Here is a 15,432-nt window from a genome sequence, read left to right on the forward strand (position 1 = left end):
TTGGAGTCAAACATTCAAAGCTTTTATCAATCAATGAGACTGGCTGCCTCCCTGTGAGGCCTGATGTCCCCCCACAATAACCCCACTCCATCCATGACATTATGTGCCCTGATCTGTAAGACAGCCATTAAGGCCGAGGAGCTCTTAACTTCGAAACAGGAGTATTCGTTCTATGCAGGCGTGCTTCGATATAATATGTGGGTGTCCGTGCCCTGTAAAATAAAATGAATGTGAAAGATAGTGTCACAGCAGCGCTCAAGGGGGTGTTTTGTAAGAGCTAAAATGTAGTTAAACACAGTTTGTGGTTAAAAAGGAGGCTGAGTGTCCCACGTGTCATGTCCTTTTATGCATTGATGTCTAGTGGTATGCTTAACAAGTTTAAGCTATCGTCATTGTAAATGACAATGACTTTTATTTATGTTTTCAAAAATAAAACAAAAATAAAAGGCATTGTTATTTGCAGTGTCAACAGCTAAAACTCGTGTTAATGCGAGACCTATTGCGTTGCAAATGCTTGTTAATTGTGGTAATGGTATTTGGTGAAACCTGTTTAATACTTCTCAAAAAAGGTCTTAAGACGAGCTGAAAAGTATGGACCAGCCGATTCAATGATTACACAACACAGTTTTGAATGTTTTTAAACTCACAGATGTAGTTTGAATTAAAAATCCTGGCATTTGAAATACACACATGTTTAAAATAAGAAACCATTAAATACGAGTGAGTTCAAATTATCAACATGGCCGCCAATAAGTGTGCAGGACAGCAAGAAAGAGTTGGTCTCTAGAGACCCAAGTAGGAGACAAAAATTAGATGTCAAAACGCGGCAGGTTCGCAAATCCAAACCAGTGGTGCAGCTAATGAAGCGGCACCAGGACCCCACCGGTGCTTTCATTTGAAGCAATTTATTTAGCAGCCAGCTTTATTTTTTGCAAGCGCCTTTGTCTGGCTCGGTTTGCTCTTCTCTGCAATAGTTTTAGTGTGAGGTAGGTTGCTGCATCCAGGCACATGATGGGAAGACTGGAAGGCACCAGGCAGACTGGCCTCTTGGGAAACTGAGCAGTCTGCAGACACGTCAGTCTTTGGTGGAGGAAGGGAAAGAGAAACAGAGGGCGGACACTGAAAGAGATGACAGAAGACAGGCTGGCAAATGGTGTGCACTTTCGCGGCCACTTTGATGTTCTCAGTGGCCGCGCGGCTCAGTGAGAACATCAAAGCGGCCGCGAAAGCGATCACAAAGGCGGACAAATGGTGCGCGCGCCCGGCACACAAGCACTGAGGCCTGAAAAGCCACTAGTTTGCACTTCCAAATCCCGCTTACTAAAGCTCTCGCCAGAGCAGCGCTAAAGCGCTGGCTCAGGCGAGACCTAAAAAGGCAGCGTTTCTAGGTACATTTAGCAAACAACCATTGATAATGATTGAATGGGTTTTAAGGCGGTTTGAATTGTATTTTCTGTGAACTATAACTCAATGAAAAAGTCAGTAGAAAAAGTAGACAAGGTAGGGCATGGATATCGAGGAAGCATGGGCACAGCTCAGCGGGGGGGAGTGTGATGATAGTTTCACTTCTACTAGGTAAAGACACAGGAACTTGCCAGGCAGCTGTCCTGCCATTGTTTTAGTGCTGGACTCGGTCCCTAAGTTGGGCAGGTTGTTGAAGCTAGTGGTCACTGGCACTCATATTTTGGGATCTGAATCTATTTTTCATCTTTAGACTTTGATGCAGACAAAAAGTGAGAGGCTTAAAATGGAGAAAGGATAAAGAATATAAATATAAGAAAATAATGGAGGGGAAAGCAGGAAAGAAAAATATAAAAATATTCTGCAAGAGTGAAAAAGAGACCGGCAGTGTAGCGTGATGGAAGAAAGAGGAATGAGGTTGAATGAAGATCAAGCACCCTTGCTATTCAGCAACTTCCGCAAGCAATAGGCTCAGCGTGAAGCCCCATTCAGTGTGACAGCAAAAAGCATGTGGCCTTCACCGTGCTAAAAAACAAAGTTGTATTCGGTCTACTCCCACTCGAAAAGGCACCGATTGTGCTGATTTTAGACAAGGTTGAGAGGGTTATTGCTGATAGGCTGTTTTATTACCTCAAGAATAACGGTTAGGAAGTATTACTGATGATCAACATTTGCCAGCACAATGCTCTTTTAGCTTTGAGTGCTGTTGCTATAGACTTGCTTGTTCCTATGTCTAAGGTCTCCCAACATATCTCCATGTGTTTGTATCCATTCATTAGTGCCTCTGAATCAATGACCTTGTGTAAGAGCCTGTAGCATCACATCCCAGTGTGTGCGTTACTGTGACAATCCCACGATATTAAGCGTATTTTTTCAGTATCTCCACATCAGTGTCCAAATGTCAATATTCTTATATCAGTGTTGGTGTTTCCATGCGTCCCTTTGACTGTTTCAGTGCCCCTGTGTCAGTGTCTCAATGGCAATATCCCCATCGATATCTGTGCCATTCTCCTAGTATCACCATTCCAATGTCAGTGTCTCCACGTACGTTTAACTGTACCAATGGCTGTGTCTCACACGATCTGTGGCTGTGTCCCAGTGGCATTTACGGACTGCCCAAAATCTATGTCAGTTTTCCATTGTCAATATCGATATCCCTTTGTCCCTGCGCCAAGACATCCCTAATATCAGTGCACTTGTGTCAGTGTCCCCTTCTCAGAATTCTTGTGCAAGTGTTGGAGTCACAGTGTCTGTGACAATGTTGCAGTTTCCCTGTGTCCCTGTTAGTGCTCTAATAACAATGACCAAGTGTCAGTGCCTCCATACTTGTTGCTCATGCCCTTTGTGCTTGGCATTTCCTAGTGTTAATGTTAGCCTTTCCATTGTTGCATCACTTTGTCAGAATCCCACTTCTGGTGCCCTTGTGTCAGTCTCTCAGCATTAATGTCTGGGTCAGTGTCCTCACGTCAGTCTTTGTGCATATGTCTCAGAGTCCCTCTCTTCCTTTCCCACTGTTAGTGTTCCAGTATCAATGCCATGTCCCTACCTACCCATCTACCCATGTCCCAGTGTCAGTGCCCTGGCTGCATTAACGTCCCAGCGTGAACTTCTCCATATCAGTTGTGTGCTCTGTTCTGCATGCTAATGTCAACAACTCAAAGTCAATGACTCATGTTCGTTTCAAAGTCGCCTTGTCACACTGTCAGTATCTGTGCAACCAGGCATTGTTGCGGTGGCAGTAACTACTGGCAGTCTTGCAGTGACCAATATCCACATTAATGTTACAGTGTCAGCATCAATACCTGTGTCCATATGTCAGTGCCTACATGTCAGTGTCCTTGTTACAGTGACCATCGTCAGCAGGCACGGATTAGTACCTGAATCCATGTCATCCCACTATGCGCCCTTGTGTTGTCTGGTGTGGTGTCACAGCATAAGTATCCAAGTGTCACTATCCTAAAGTTCCTGTGTCAATCTTCCAATGTCACTGGCTAATGTTATTGTCCCAGTATCAATGTTTGTGCCAGTGTCTCTGACCCAAAGTCACTATCCCCATGTTAGTCTTGGTCCCATTATCTGTGTCCCCGTAGAAGTGCCCTTGTGTCAGCGTCACTGTGTGATTGCTGGTGCTGCTTTGTTAGTGTCATAATGGCTGTGTAGGAGCCCCTTTGTGACACATGTCAACAATCAAGTGCCATATCCCCATCTCAATATTCCCTTGCCAGTGTAGGTGTACCTGTGTTCTAGAGTTTATGTCCTAGTGGCAGTGTCTCTGTGTCATCGATATGTACACTAGTGACGTGTCTTCCCAGTTAGTGTCCCTGCAAAACTTGTTTGCGGCATTAACATTTAAATACTAGTGCCTTATTAACTGTTCATCAAACAGCTTGTAATTGCAAGGGTCTTCTCCCTCTGGTGCACACTCATTGGACCTGGGAACCATGTTATGCAAAAAGCGGAAACCTCCATTTGGCAGTACTCAAAACAGACACGTTTCACTCTTCATGAGCTCTTCAATGGAGCACAGAAGGTACGGAGAGCCCAAAGTGTTTCAAAACATTAAAATATTGGTAGCAATGAAAAGCTATGCCTCACTGGATGAACTGCAACTTTGCAAGCGATAGAGCACATTGACCAGAATGCTCTGGGAGGGCTATGGAGTCGTTTTTCATGAGAAACCCACCGCTAAAGGCTATTGGTGAGTGTCAGTCCTGCCAGATGCAGATCAGGAAGCTGCTAGCACATTGATTGTCATGGTCCATCCTTCCTGCTTCAAGATGTGTTTGGCCTTTTGGTGGAGAGGGGGGAAGGGTGGCCTCGGTGGTACTGCTGTCAATGTTGCTTTTCCATTCATGAAATAAAAATGTCTATATGTCACTCACGATTAGCTGTGCTGTTGTGATGTTACTTTTTGGACACAATATACAACTGCTGAGCCACAGCAGTCACTGAAATCACAATTGCAAACACCTCAGTTTTGACCTGGTGCTCTACAACGAGTTCCTGGCAAAAGTGCTCAAATTAAGAACTGCTAATATTGATCTCAGATGCTTTGCCATCAAACTTTAGTTTGCATCCATATGGCTCATAGTGCAGGGCATATGACTCATAGTGCAAGAGAGATTTCTAGTTCCATTCAGGAGAGGGAATGAGTCAGCCAAGCACATGCTTAAAGCACAGGCTAGACACTGGTCTGGCACCATCAACAGACAAGAAGTTCATGCGATTTAATTCCTCCTTAATCCAATAAACCAGCATACAAGTAAGCAGGTCATGGATACCTGTGAAAGTGGACAAATGACTGCATACACCAACATTTGAAATAGGTAAAAATGACTGCATACACCAACATATGACTGCATACACCAACATTTGAAATAGGTGAGAGGGGGATACATTTTCATAGTTTCTTTAATGCATTTTCTCTGTTAACTCACTTTAAATTGGCGCTTTGCCCCTAGGTGCAGAAAGCAAAAATAATGGCATTTTGCGTTAAAAGAGAAACTCTAAACAAAATTTGGAGTGTATGCCTGCCTGAGGGTGGGGTTTTAAAAGCACAATACCCTCCCCACATCCAACACCACAGAGATACACACACTCATCCACATATATACGAATGCACAAGTACTCAAATAAACACACACACCCTTTAGGATGACGTTAACACTATATGACAAACATAATAGGTTCTTCCTAGTGATGGAACCAGGCCGGTCCCAGTATGCTTGTTTGCATTTCATGGAGAACCTCATCTGGTGGTTTGGGCTGGACTGTTCCCATGGGGAGCAGGGTCTAGACTGATTTGATTATAAATGGGTCCAAACTGGGGTGGCGTAGTGAGCAGAAAAACGGATGGATTAAACTCAGATCTGTGACTGGGGGTGAATGTTTGATTTGTTCAGCATTGCATCTGATAGGGATCAGGGTATCTAAAATATGCCCACTACCACGGATAGAGTAATCACACAGTTACACGCACATACATTCTCCAGCACATCCATCATTTGTTCTTTTCGATTTTGTTGCCCTAAGTGGGAAGAGTATGCCCAGAAGTGGGTCCCGTGCTCACTGTGTCACTGGATTCAAGCTAGCCTGGCCGATGTGGGGCCATATCCCAAAACTGGTCACAGGATGCTTATTTCCAGTCCCAAGATGCTTATTTCCAGTCCAGGGAAGACTTGGTCTGGCAGCTCAGGCTGGACTGTTCCCATGGGAAGCAGGGTCAAGGCTGATTTGCATATGGCTGGGTCCAAACTGGGGAGGTGTGGTGAGCAGAAAAACGATGGATTAAGCCCAGATCAGTGACTGGGGGTGAATGTTTGATTTTTTCAGAATTCCGTTCATCATTTGTTCTTTTTGTAAATGTCCATGTGCATCAGATAAAATGCATCACAAAAGGTCATTTAAATAGTGAGGGTGGATCAGGTAAACACAATAATGACCCACACATAACCCTGAACGGTGCCCACTGTAAGTTCTTCCTGAGTAAACAGTAAAACAAACAATAACTGATCTAAAAGCTTGGATTGCAGAGGGTTGTAATGATCAGCACCACACCAGGCAACAAACTTATCCAGCACACAGCAGAGATCGACTTCGTCAAAGTGCATTGGACTACAAGGATAATTTCAACTACTACGGCTGGCAGATCAAATGCATTTAACTGCTGCCACTCAATCTCCATACATGGAGGTGTAGGTTTTGGAGGCACGGCATGCATAATGCTCCCCTGTTGCTGAGACAGGTCTACCCCAAGTAATAGCAGACCAGAGGGCAAATGTTCATGCTCAGGAGCTCTGAGTACCACATTCTCCTTGCCCAGTCCAGAGCTATTAAGATGACTTGGGCCTCTTCCGTCATTACTTTTCTCAAAGCTCAAGGCAGGAGAGACAAAGCAGATACGAGTACAGGAGACTCCGACAACTACTGCACTGCTACAAAACATACTACAAAGTGTTATATTTAGCATTTGACTTGTATGTACTGAGTTCTCCAACCTAACAGCTGTAAATGTGGGTGGGAAAAGGGACTGGCTCAGTACTAGTGCGGATGGGATTAGGGATGAGTAAGAGGGGTTGGGAGAGAGTCAGGGAGGGACATCACCCACCCACACAAGAGTAAACTAATTGCATTACCTTATGGATGGAGACATGTAACCTACACATTTGTAGTAAGTTGACACTCGGAGTTTGTGAATATCAAAAGTAGTAAACTTACTACAAAGTGTAAACTTATTCCAAAGTGTAACCTACCTTTGTGAATCAGGCCCTTGCGTCCCATCGCAGTCGTTATTCTGCTCCCAGTAGCTATACCACTGGAGACTCCAGTTCACAGTAGCTTTGACACTGCATATTCTCACCAGTGGCAAAGAGATCTAACCAGGACATGCCTCTGCTCAAAGTTGTCCCTTACCACCACGGGTTGCGGATGTAACTTGTGATTTGCCAACTGACTCATGCTCAGCCTGTCTGCTCTGGCATTCAGAGACCCTGCTAAATGGTTGGCTTCCACAAAAATGCTCTGCTGATCCAGCCACCTCCAGAAACATACAGCCGCCTGGCACAGGATCCATGACCCCACTCTGCCTTGCTTATTGAAGTACCACATGGTGGTCATGTTGTCCATGAGGACTTACTCTACCGTCCCCTTGATCTATGGCATGAAGGCTCTTAGGGCCAAACAGATCAGTCATAGCTCCAAAAGAGTGATGTTGAGCGGTCTGTCTGCCGGAGAACAGAAGCATCTGATCTCCTCTTCCTCAGAAGACCCCCACGCAGCACAGCAGTAAAGCATTTGTAACAACTATTAGGTCTGGCTGGGAAAGAGATTGAGTGACCTGCCACAGGACAGATTGGCGATGGTCTGCTACCACACAAGATCCAGAGCGGTCTCCAGTGTGATCTGACTGAAGTGAAAGAGGCAGCCCTGATGCTTGGCCCATTGAAATCTGAGGCATCTGGCATTCAGGACGAGGAGGATGCACGAGGTTAGGAATCCAAGAAGCCACACAGCCATCCTCACCAAGAACCAGGATTGAACCAGAAACATCTGGATCATATCCTAAATGTTACAGACTGATTGCAGCGGTGGAAAGGTCTTAATAGAAACTGTGTTTAGGGCAGCCATGATAAAAAAAAAATCCTCTGCTTGGGCACCGGTGGGACTTTGGCTCATTGAAGGAGAATCCCAAGGATGCCGTCCAGAGGTGGTCTATGGCAGAATACTGCGAGCCTGAATTGAATAGCCAGTCACCAAGGTACAGGGACACGCATTTTGGATCTCTGCAGGTGCGCAGTGACCACTGCCATAACTTACGTGAAAACACAAGGGGCCAAGTTAAGGCCGAAGGGGAGCACCATATTTTGTGTTCAAATCACGCCATGAGCTGCAAGCAATACCTGTTGGACTGCAAGATGTGTATATGAAAATATGCATCCTGCATGTCCAGGGACACCATCCAGTCTCCTGGGCCCAGAGCAGAAAACATCTTAAGAAAGGGTGAACATCATGAATTTGTCTTTCTGCAGAAATACAATGAATTGGTTGAGGTCCAGGATAGGCAGTAGGCCTCTGTCCCTCTTCAGTAAGAGGAAGTAGCAGGAACAGCACACCCCTCTCCTCTCTCCCATGTTAGCACCAGCTCAATGGTATTGGCAGCAGAATTTGGATTTCTTGCAATATGATTGTGGAATTGTCTGCTAACCCCTCAACTTCTGAAACTGTTGATAGAACTACTCAGTGAAAGACGAGTAGACAGGCTTGTGCTGTACCTCACCTTTCCTTAAATCACTTCAGAGCCAAATCAGCCTTTTCCCCAAAGGATCTGATGCTATCGAAGGCAGGTCCACAAAGGCCACCTGAACACCCCGATACCCACTTGATTGCATACAGACATGCCTTCTATGCGCTACACTGGTACCAATAGCTCTGCCTACACAGTCTGTGATGTCAAAACCAACATACTTTGTTGTGTCCTGACCATCATTTATTGTTGGAGCTAGTGAGGTTTAGGTTCTCTGGGACAGCAGGAAGGATCTCCCTGGCCATGTCCCATATTGCATGGGTATTCCTGTCCATGAGGCACATGGCATTCAAGGATCTTAAGGCTAATCGAGCAAAAGAAAACAGTCTCTTTCCGAAAAGAATCGGGGTGTACGGAAGCTGGCTTGTACCTCCAGTCAATTGGTCGCTTGACAGGAGGGCCTGAGCGCAGCTTGGACCAAGCGGCCAGGAGGCTGTCTGCAATAGCCTTCTTGAATGGCAAAGGTGGCTCAGAAGAGGTTGGACATGGTTGAAAGATCTCATTTAAGTTTGGCTTGGTCTCAACAGTAGGTAACTGTAAATCAAGTGCTGTTCTACGCACAACAACTCCAAAAGTAGCACTTTCATCTGTTGGTGGCCCAGGTGGGGAGTCCAGCTTAGTCTCTTGGGATGTATGCAGCCCACTGGCATTTAGCAAATCCAGGTATACCTCATCATTAGTACAGTGAGGGGGAAGCAGGTCATGAGTAACATTTTGTATACCCTCCACCGAGACAGAGTTTGAGCCAAATAAGATCACTAGTCTCTGTAAGTACTTGTTTTGAGGTAGAACATTAGAGTATTGTTGCACTTTTGTAATTTCACAGAGAGACAAACCTGGATCAAGACGGCAGCAATTTAAGGTCAGAGATCCCAGTGTTCGAAACCAGATCAAAGGGTGGTACCGGCCGAATCAGCACCAGCATAGAAAGGACCAGCATGGACCCTTGGCTAAAGGTGGAGTGTGAACCAGCATTGGAACGGGTCTGGACATTAATGCCATGGGGATCAGTCAGTGCTGAAGGAGGGCCTGCTGGCGCCAGTCTCAATAGAACCCCTCATAGCCTGCTTTAAGGTCACAATCTGCTGTGGGGTCGACAACAACCCAAGAAATTTAGGGTGTGCCAGAATGAAACTACAGGACCGTATCAGAGTTAGAAGAGTTTTAATAGAAGGAATCTTACCCCTCGATTGCCGCTCTCAGGCCTTCTTGCTTGATTTTAAGTGGTGGGATGGAGTTCAGTCCCACTTTGCTTTCTTCACGTCTTTGATTTTGACTTACTGGACTACATTGAGCAGAACCGACTCATTGAGTGGGATTGCGAACAGCCCCATGACTTGAAGCTGGGTAGAGATCAGAGTTTTGACCACAACCTCTTCTTATGTGCAGCGACAAAGAGCTTCGCCTACCACTCCTAGATAGACTGTGGGTGCTTGAGGGTGCTTTTATGACATGACTAAATCATGACCGGAAACGAAGCACCAGAGGTACATGTCACGCAGGTCAATGACCAACATATGTTACCTGCACTCATGCCACAATTAAAATCCTTTTGTTTTATGGGTGGACATCCTCCTTAGAATACTGTCTGAAGATCCTGTATGGATCTGTATGATCAGCAAAGAATATATTCATCTATAATGGACTATTTATGAGCAAAATACAAAGTGATCGGAAAGAAGGCTGCGGGTCATTTAATTAAATTAAATCTAAGCTTGCGGTAAAAACAACTTATTGTTTTGAATACTCTAATGTAGAAATGTATTGGTGCGTCCAGCCTCCCTCCTTCCTCCATGTGCATGGCATTTGTGTCCAGTGCAAATAGACTAAAATCTAAAGCATGGTGACTTTTGCAGCCAAAACACCTCCATGCTTCTACTCTGAGCAAACCTAATGTCATTCAGAGATCTTTTTGCTCAGTCTCCGAAGCTTTCAGTATTTTTGTACTGCTTCTGGTTTCTTTTTTGTGTTCAAAAAATTGGAGAGCCGTTTAGTATTACGTTTTTTGCCTTTGACTTTAAATAGATTGATTTTATATAGGTGAATGTTTTGTATACTTGCTGGTGCACTTAGCCCTTGCTCAGTCCATCTGAACCACTGTGACCTCTTACATCAGGCCTCTTTGGAGCATCAGATTTGTCCACTAGGACCATCCCAGGTTCTGTAAGGCCTAAAATTGTTTTCTGAAACTACTTGTTAGAGAGGATCTTTCCTGTGGAGCCATCCAGGGCATCATGCTCATGCAGCTCCCCTTCAGCTTAGGAATCTTGTGGTGCCATGAGTTATTTACAGTAAGCTTCCTTTGCCAATAGTGTGTCACTGTTTTCTGCTTGCACAGGATCCTCATGGTCTGATTGTCTCTTGGGGCTATATTCCTCTTCCTGCATGTGCCCATTAGTGCCTTGCACCAGTGTTCTCGGTGACCATCAAACATTTGTGGAGTTTCTTGGGACCCTCACATCCCTTCACGTAGTGTCTTGTACAGTGGAATGTTATGTACTGATGGGAAAAATAGCAGGGATAATGGCAGACAGAAGGTGGACACATCCCTTTCGTACTGGACAAAAATACATGGCCTGCTTCATGTAACATTCAGAGTCTGGAGGAAACAGGATTGAGGCCTACCAATCCAAGAGTCACCACAATGAGTAGCACCTACATATTTTATTTAAAAATTGATATTTGCAATTTAACTTAAACACAAACGTTAGTGTTGTGAATTTATATTCTACATTAGTGTCTTTAGGTTCTTTAGCACATATAGTTCCTCCTTTTAATTATGATGTACAAAAAACTGCCTGAACTTGCCCATTGCAGTGTTAACATGTCACAGCCTATTTCGAGTGCTAATCGACAATTTACTTTTTATAGATTTACAACTCTTAACTTTCCCTTCCTCCTTCACCCAGGGTGTTTCCTAAACCCAGGACCAGTGGTCAGCTACCACTTCTGCTGGGTTTAGGATACAGGCAAGACGAGTTGCAGTTACTTATTTGATCTGATCAATTGTAGATTTACAGCTTAATATAAATCAAACCAAAATTAAGGTGTGACAAGTATGGCAAATATTAATGCAATGTAAACATGCACTAGGTAACGTGTTTTATGACCTATCGAGGACCAGAAAAACTGTTAAGGCTGAAGTAGCAATTAGTTACTTATAACTGAGTAATACAGATTACCTGAGACAGGTTGCAAAAGCTCTCCTTGCATTTTTATGTAGAAAGTGGATGGGGAATCCTTTAAAAGTGTGGCCATCAGGCACTGCTCTTCTGATGGCGTCTTGAAACTCCTCATTCCCCGCAGAAATACCAGTGGTGCGTTCAATCTCATATGCCGCCAAGGCTGGCGACAAAAGATAGGACAGCTGGTCTTCCCAGATGGTAGCAAGCCCAAGGTCCTGAAGTGTAAACCAAACAGAAATTACTTAGCAATACAAATGGTTGCCTTTGGTTGGACTGTTTCCCATGGTAGTTGCAAATATTGTGTTTTTAAAACTATGTTTTAAAATACCTGCCACTGAAGCAAGATGTCAACGATCAGTAAGCCTTTGTTCCATATTCTTGAAGGTAGCACCTGATTGCTAATTTAACCTTACACTAACATAGGCTATAAACTGCAATGTTGAAGGAAAATATAGTGCTTACCATGCAGGAGCTTTAATACCAGTTAGGGTCTGAGTTCTGTCTGGGAAAGAGCTACACGGGTGGTTTTCTTTGTGCGTCCTATATGTGTAGTATTCAGTTTAAGTCTATTAAAACACTTTTCTTTTTATAAAAGAAAGCGATGAACTGACTGGGCAGTAATATATAAAGAGGTATTGCGTTTTGTCGTGTTCCGAGTGTCTAACCCTCTTCACCTGCTTGAGTAAAAACCTCGGACTACTCTGCTTCACTAACATGGAGTATCAAGTGCCAGGAGTGATAACTTTGTAATTCAATTTTTGAATATTGTGGTTTAGGGACAACAGTGGTTAACAGCTCTTACAGTCACAGCTGGAGCCCTGTGAGCCTCTGACTGCCCTGGAACTACAGCAATCAGCTGATAGTCTTATATTCACCGCTGTGCCCCAGGGAACGGGTGTGTGGCGCGTCTAGGGATATGCAATATCCACTTGGTACTGCTGATGAAACTAATCAAGTGCCTCGGCCCTACCTATAACAATTATGCATATAACGTTGGAAAACAACAACCAAATCACTTTTCCAAATGAAGGTATGCAGCTAAAAAAATGATTTCTTTCAATAAATTACAACTTAGTTCTCCCCTAATAACAGGCACTTAGGCAGACGACTGCTCATTAGGTTTCAATACAGGCCCCAGATTCTGGCGTCTCTTTGCAAAGTAAAAAGAAATCTAATACGAAACATCCTAAGAAATAGTATATCTTTACTCAAGGGTAGATCATTCCAAAACTCTGACTTCTTGAAGACAAACACCAAATGCAAAATCTGTTGTCACAACACCAGACAGAAATATTTTTAAAAGAGTAATCACTCAATGCAGTCACAGGAATTAGCACCGGTTCGCCCTGTGCAATGAGGCAAGTTTAGATCAATTTACAATGTGCATGTCAAAATGCCTCAGAATCTCAGAAAAAGAATTCAATGATAGGGACAAATAAAATGGTTAGCATCTACTAAACATGCCCTTCTCGCCATTCCCCCAAAACAAAGAAAGAGCAAGACATACAGTTTCAATCAGGAGCAGCAACAGTACAGCATCAACTCCCCCAAGACCCTTTCTCTTGCAGAAAAACTGAAATGATTCTGAAAGGTCTTAAAACCAATCTGGTCGTAATACACCTATTTCTCATTCAAGATCAATAAGCCATAAAACTTGTGATTTAAGCATGCTCGCACAATACAGCTTAACATTACAGGAAATAGAGGGCTTACTGTAGCTCTCTTCTTGCTATGACACCCTTCTATCCTATGCGCCTATTCAGTACTCCTAAAAATGGAAGTTACTAATGATACTTCTTTGACTCTCTCTCACCTCAAGTACTTCCATTAGAAGTATTGCTCCACAAATACTTTTAGTACCCAGACACACTTTTGGATGTCTGTAGGACCCCACCCCCTCAAGGCTCTTTTGCCAACCATCTTTGAAGATTACTTTTGCCCGTTCCCTTTCTTCCTGGCATTGCTGGCCAGTCTTACAACTGGAAGACTTCTTAATTCTGGTTCCGTTATGCTTTACAAATCATGGCGCCAACCATTGTATATGTATTTAGCTCAGAGGAGATTGTTCCAAAGGAAAACCTTCTATGAACATGAAAATGTACAGAAAACAAGATAAATGAATACAATAAATCATGTTTTAGTCTGAGAAATGCAGTACCAAAAGAGTGATGCTTAAAAATCATTTATATACAGAAGTAAACTGATTTGTGGCCACTAATATTTGTTTACAAATGCAAAATTGTTTTATATTAAGTTGTTAGACGAGGTACTTTTAACAATACACCAATCCAATGATTGAATCTTAATACAAAATTATCCCAAAATGCTTTGTTGTGCTAAAAAAAAAGTTCATACTTTGGTCAGTAACTGCTCAGTTAAGGAGACATCTATTTTTCTTAACAATGGGATATGAAACCGAGTCGTTAAAATGCTTGCCCAACTGTAGAGACAGTACAAATACACTCAAATGCATCACACATTTCTCCAAAAACTATTACTGTGCTGTATGAGGACCCTTACCTTCCTGTGCTCCGACACAAGCACTCTCAGCTGTAACTCAAGGTCATTGCTTATTGCTGCCGCATCCATCAAGGAAGCACACAAAGGCGGGAATGGAGGAAGCGAGGTAGTGGATCCTGGAGCGCACACAGATCTGATCGCTTCACCGCTCATGGGTTTCCATTTAGACTCGTCATGCAGGTCAAACGCACAGAGTTCTACGGCATCTGTGGGTTGGCAATTACCCAAGAACCGCTGATGGTTGAACACACAGCCCACAGTTCGATACGGATACAGGGGTTTCGGCTGTTCAACAAGTGGAGGATCATCTGGATTAATTGGTTTGTGGATATACCTAAAGAACAGAACCAACGTGGTTAAAATCAGCAGACAGAAAATCTGCAGGATTGAAGGTATTCTGTCAGACATTCAGGCGTACAATCACTGATCAATGTTAAGGGTCCTATAACCCAGCCAAGTTGAGAAGAGGCCACTCACCCATCAGTTAAGATCAAGACATAGATGGTACTCATGTATCCCCCTTATAACTGAGGTCCCACCTTTAACTTACCATCCACCCTTGAGGGCCAGAACTCTGTCTGGACCAAACGCAGAGATGCTCACCAGATGATGCATGCACGTTTGGGTCACAAAATATGGGTCTCAAGATATTTAAGGGGTCAAGATAAAGGCAGCACCTCACGATAAACCGTGAGACAAAGCAAGGAATTCCCCCATTCCATAACTCTTTAAAGCAAACACTCAGCCACTTCATTTTACTACATTAGAAACGGATTCTCTTTCACCACAGGAGGCATTGTTTACATATTGAGTGCTGCAATTGTCATAGTGATCACAATTGTGTTTTAGAAGGAACAGTTTTGGCTTGAAAATTGTAATCTATGTTTTCAAATTAATGACACACAGCACAGTGTTCGTAATTAGTAAATGAACAGTAAGCAACGTGTGTAACATGGATGTCCAATTTTGCAACGGTATTGTTTGTGTTGGGAGTATGTTGCTTTGTTGAATTCAGTGATTTACATGGCTTGGTTCCCCTTTTTTACTGCAATATATTCACATATACTCAATCAAGATGTCCCAGCAGAAGATGGAGGACAATATAGAGACATGTCTTCTCTTGAGATCTAGGGTAGATGGAAAGGGCTAGCCAAAATGTTGACCTTTCTAGGGGTTACTGCCACTGGCATCCTTCCACATGAGAGCTAATGGGCTTGGGGGTGAGGGGGGTAGGGGGAGTCTCCTTTCCTCAAGGGCAGAAAGGATTCTCTGCACTACTACCCTGAATTTACCTCCTAACTCTTCTTATTAAAATGAAACCCTCTGTCTCCTGCAGAGACTGCTCAACATTGCCCTGCTAGCAAGCCAATGGCAGTGCATATCAATGGCAGAACAAACTGCACAGCGGTGCAACAAATGACTGTTCTCAAAACGCAGTGGTTATGAGGTCAGTGACGTGAAAAA

General features: G+C 43.7%; 1 protein-coding gene across 1 annotated transcript in view; it reads right to left on the minus strand.

Annotated features, from left to right (window-relative positions):
• CEP76 (centrosomal protein 76) overlaps positions 1-15,432 on the minus strand; it is a 275,662-nt gene that overhangs the window by 47,582 nt on the left and 212,648 nt on the right. The window contains exons 10-11 of the mRNA XM_085605853.1: positions 13,969-14,302; positions 11,446-11,663 (exon numbers count right to left, since the gene is read on the minus strand). Of these exons, the coding sequence (XP_085461979.1) occupies positions 11,446-11,663; positions 13,969-14,302 (552 nt within the window). The remainder of the gene's footprint in view (positions 1-11,445; positions 11,664-13,968; positions 14,303-15,432) is intronic.

This window comes from Triturus cristatus, chromosome 5_1, assembly GCF_964204655.1.
Source record: "Triturus cristatus chromosome 5_1, aTriCri1.1, whole genome shotgun sequence".
NCBI lineage: Eukaryota > Metazoa > Chordata > Amphibia > Caudata > Salamandridae > Triturus > Triturus cristatus.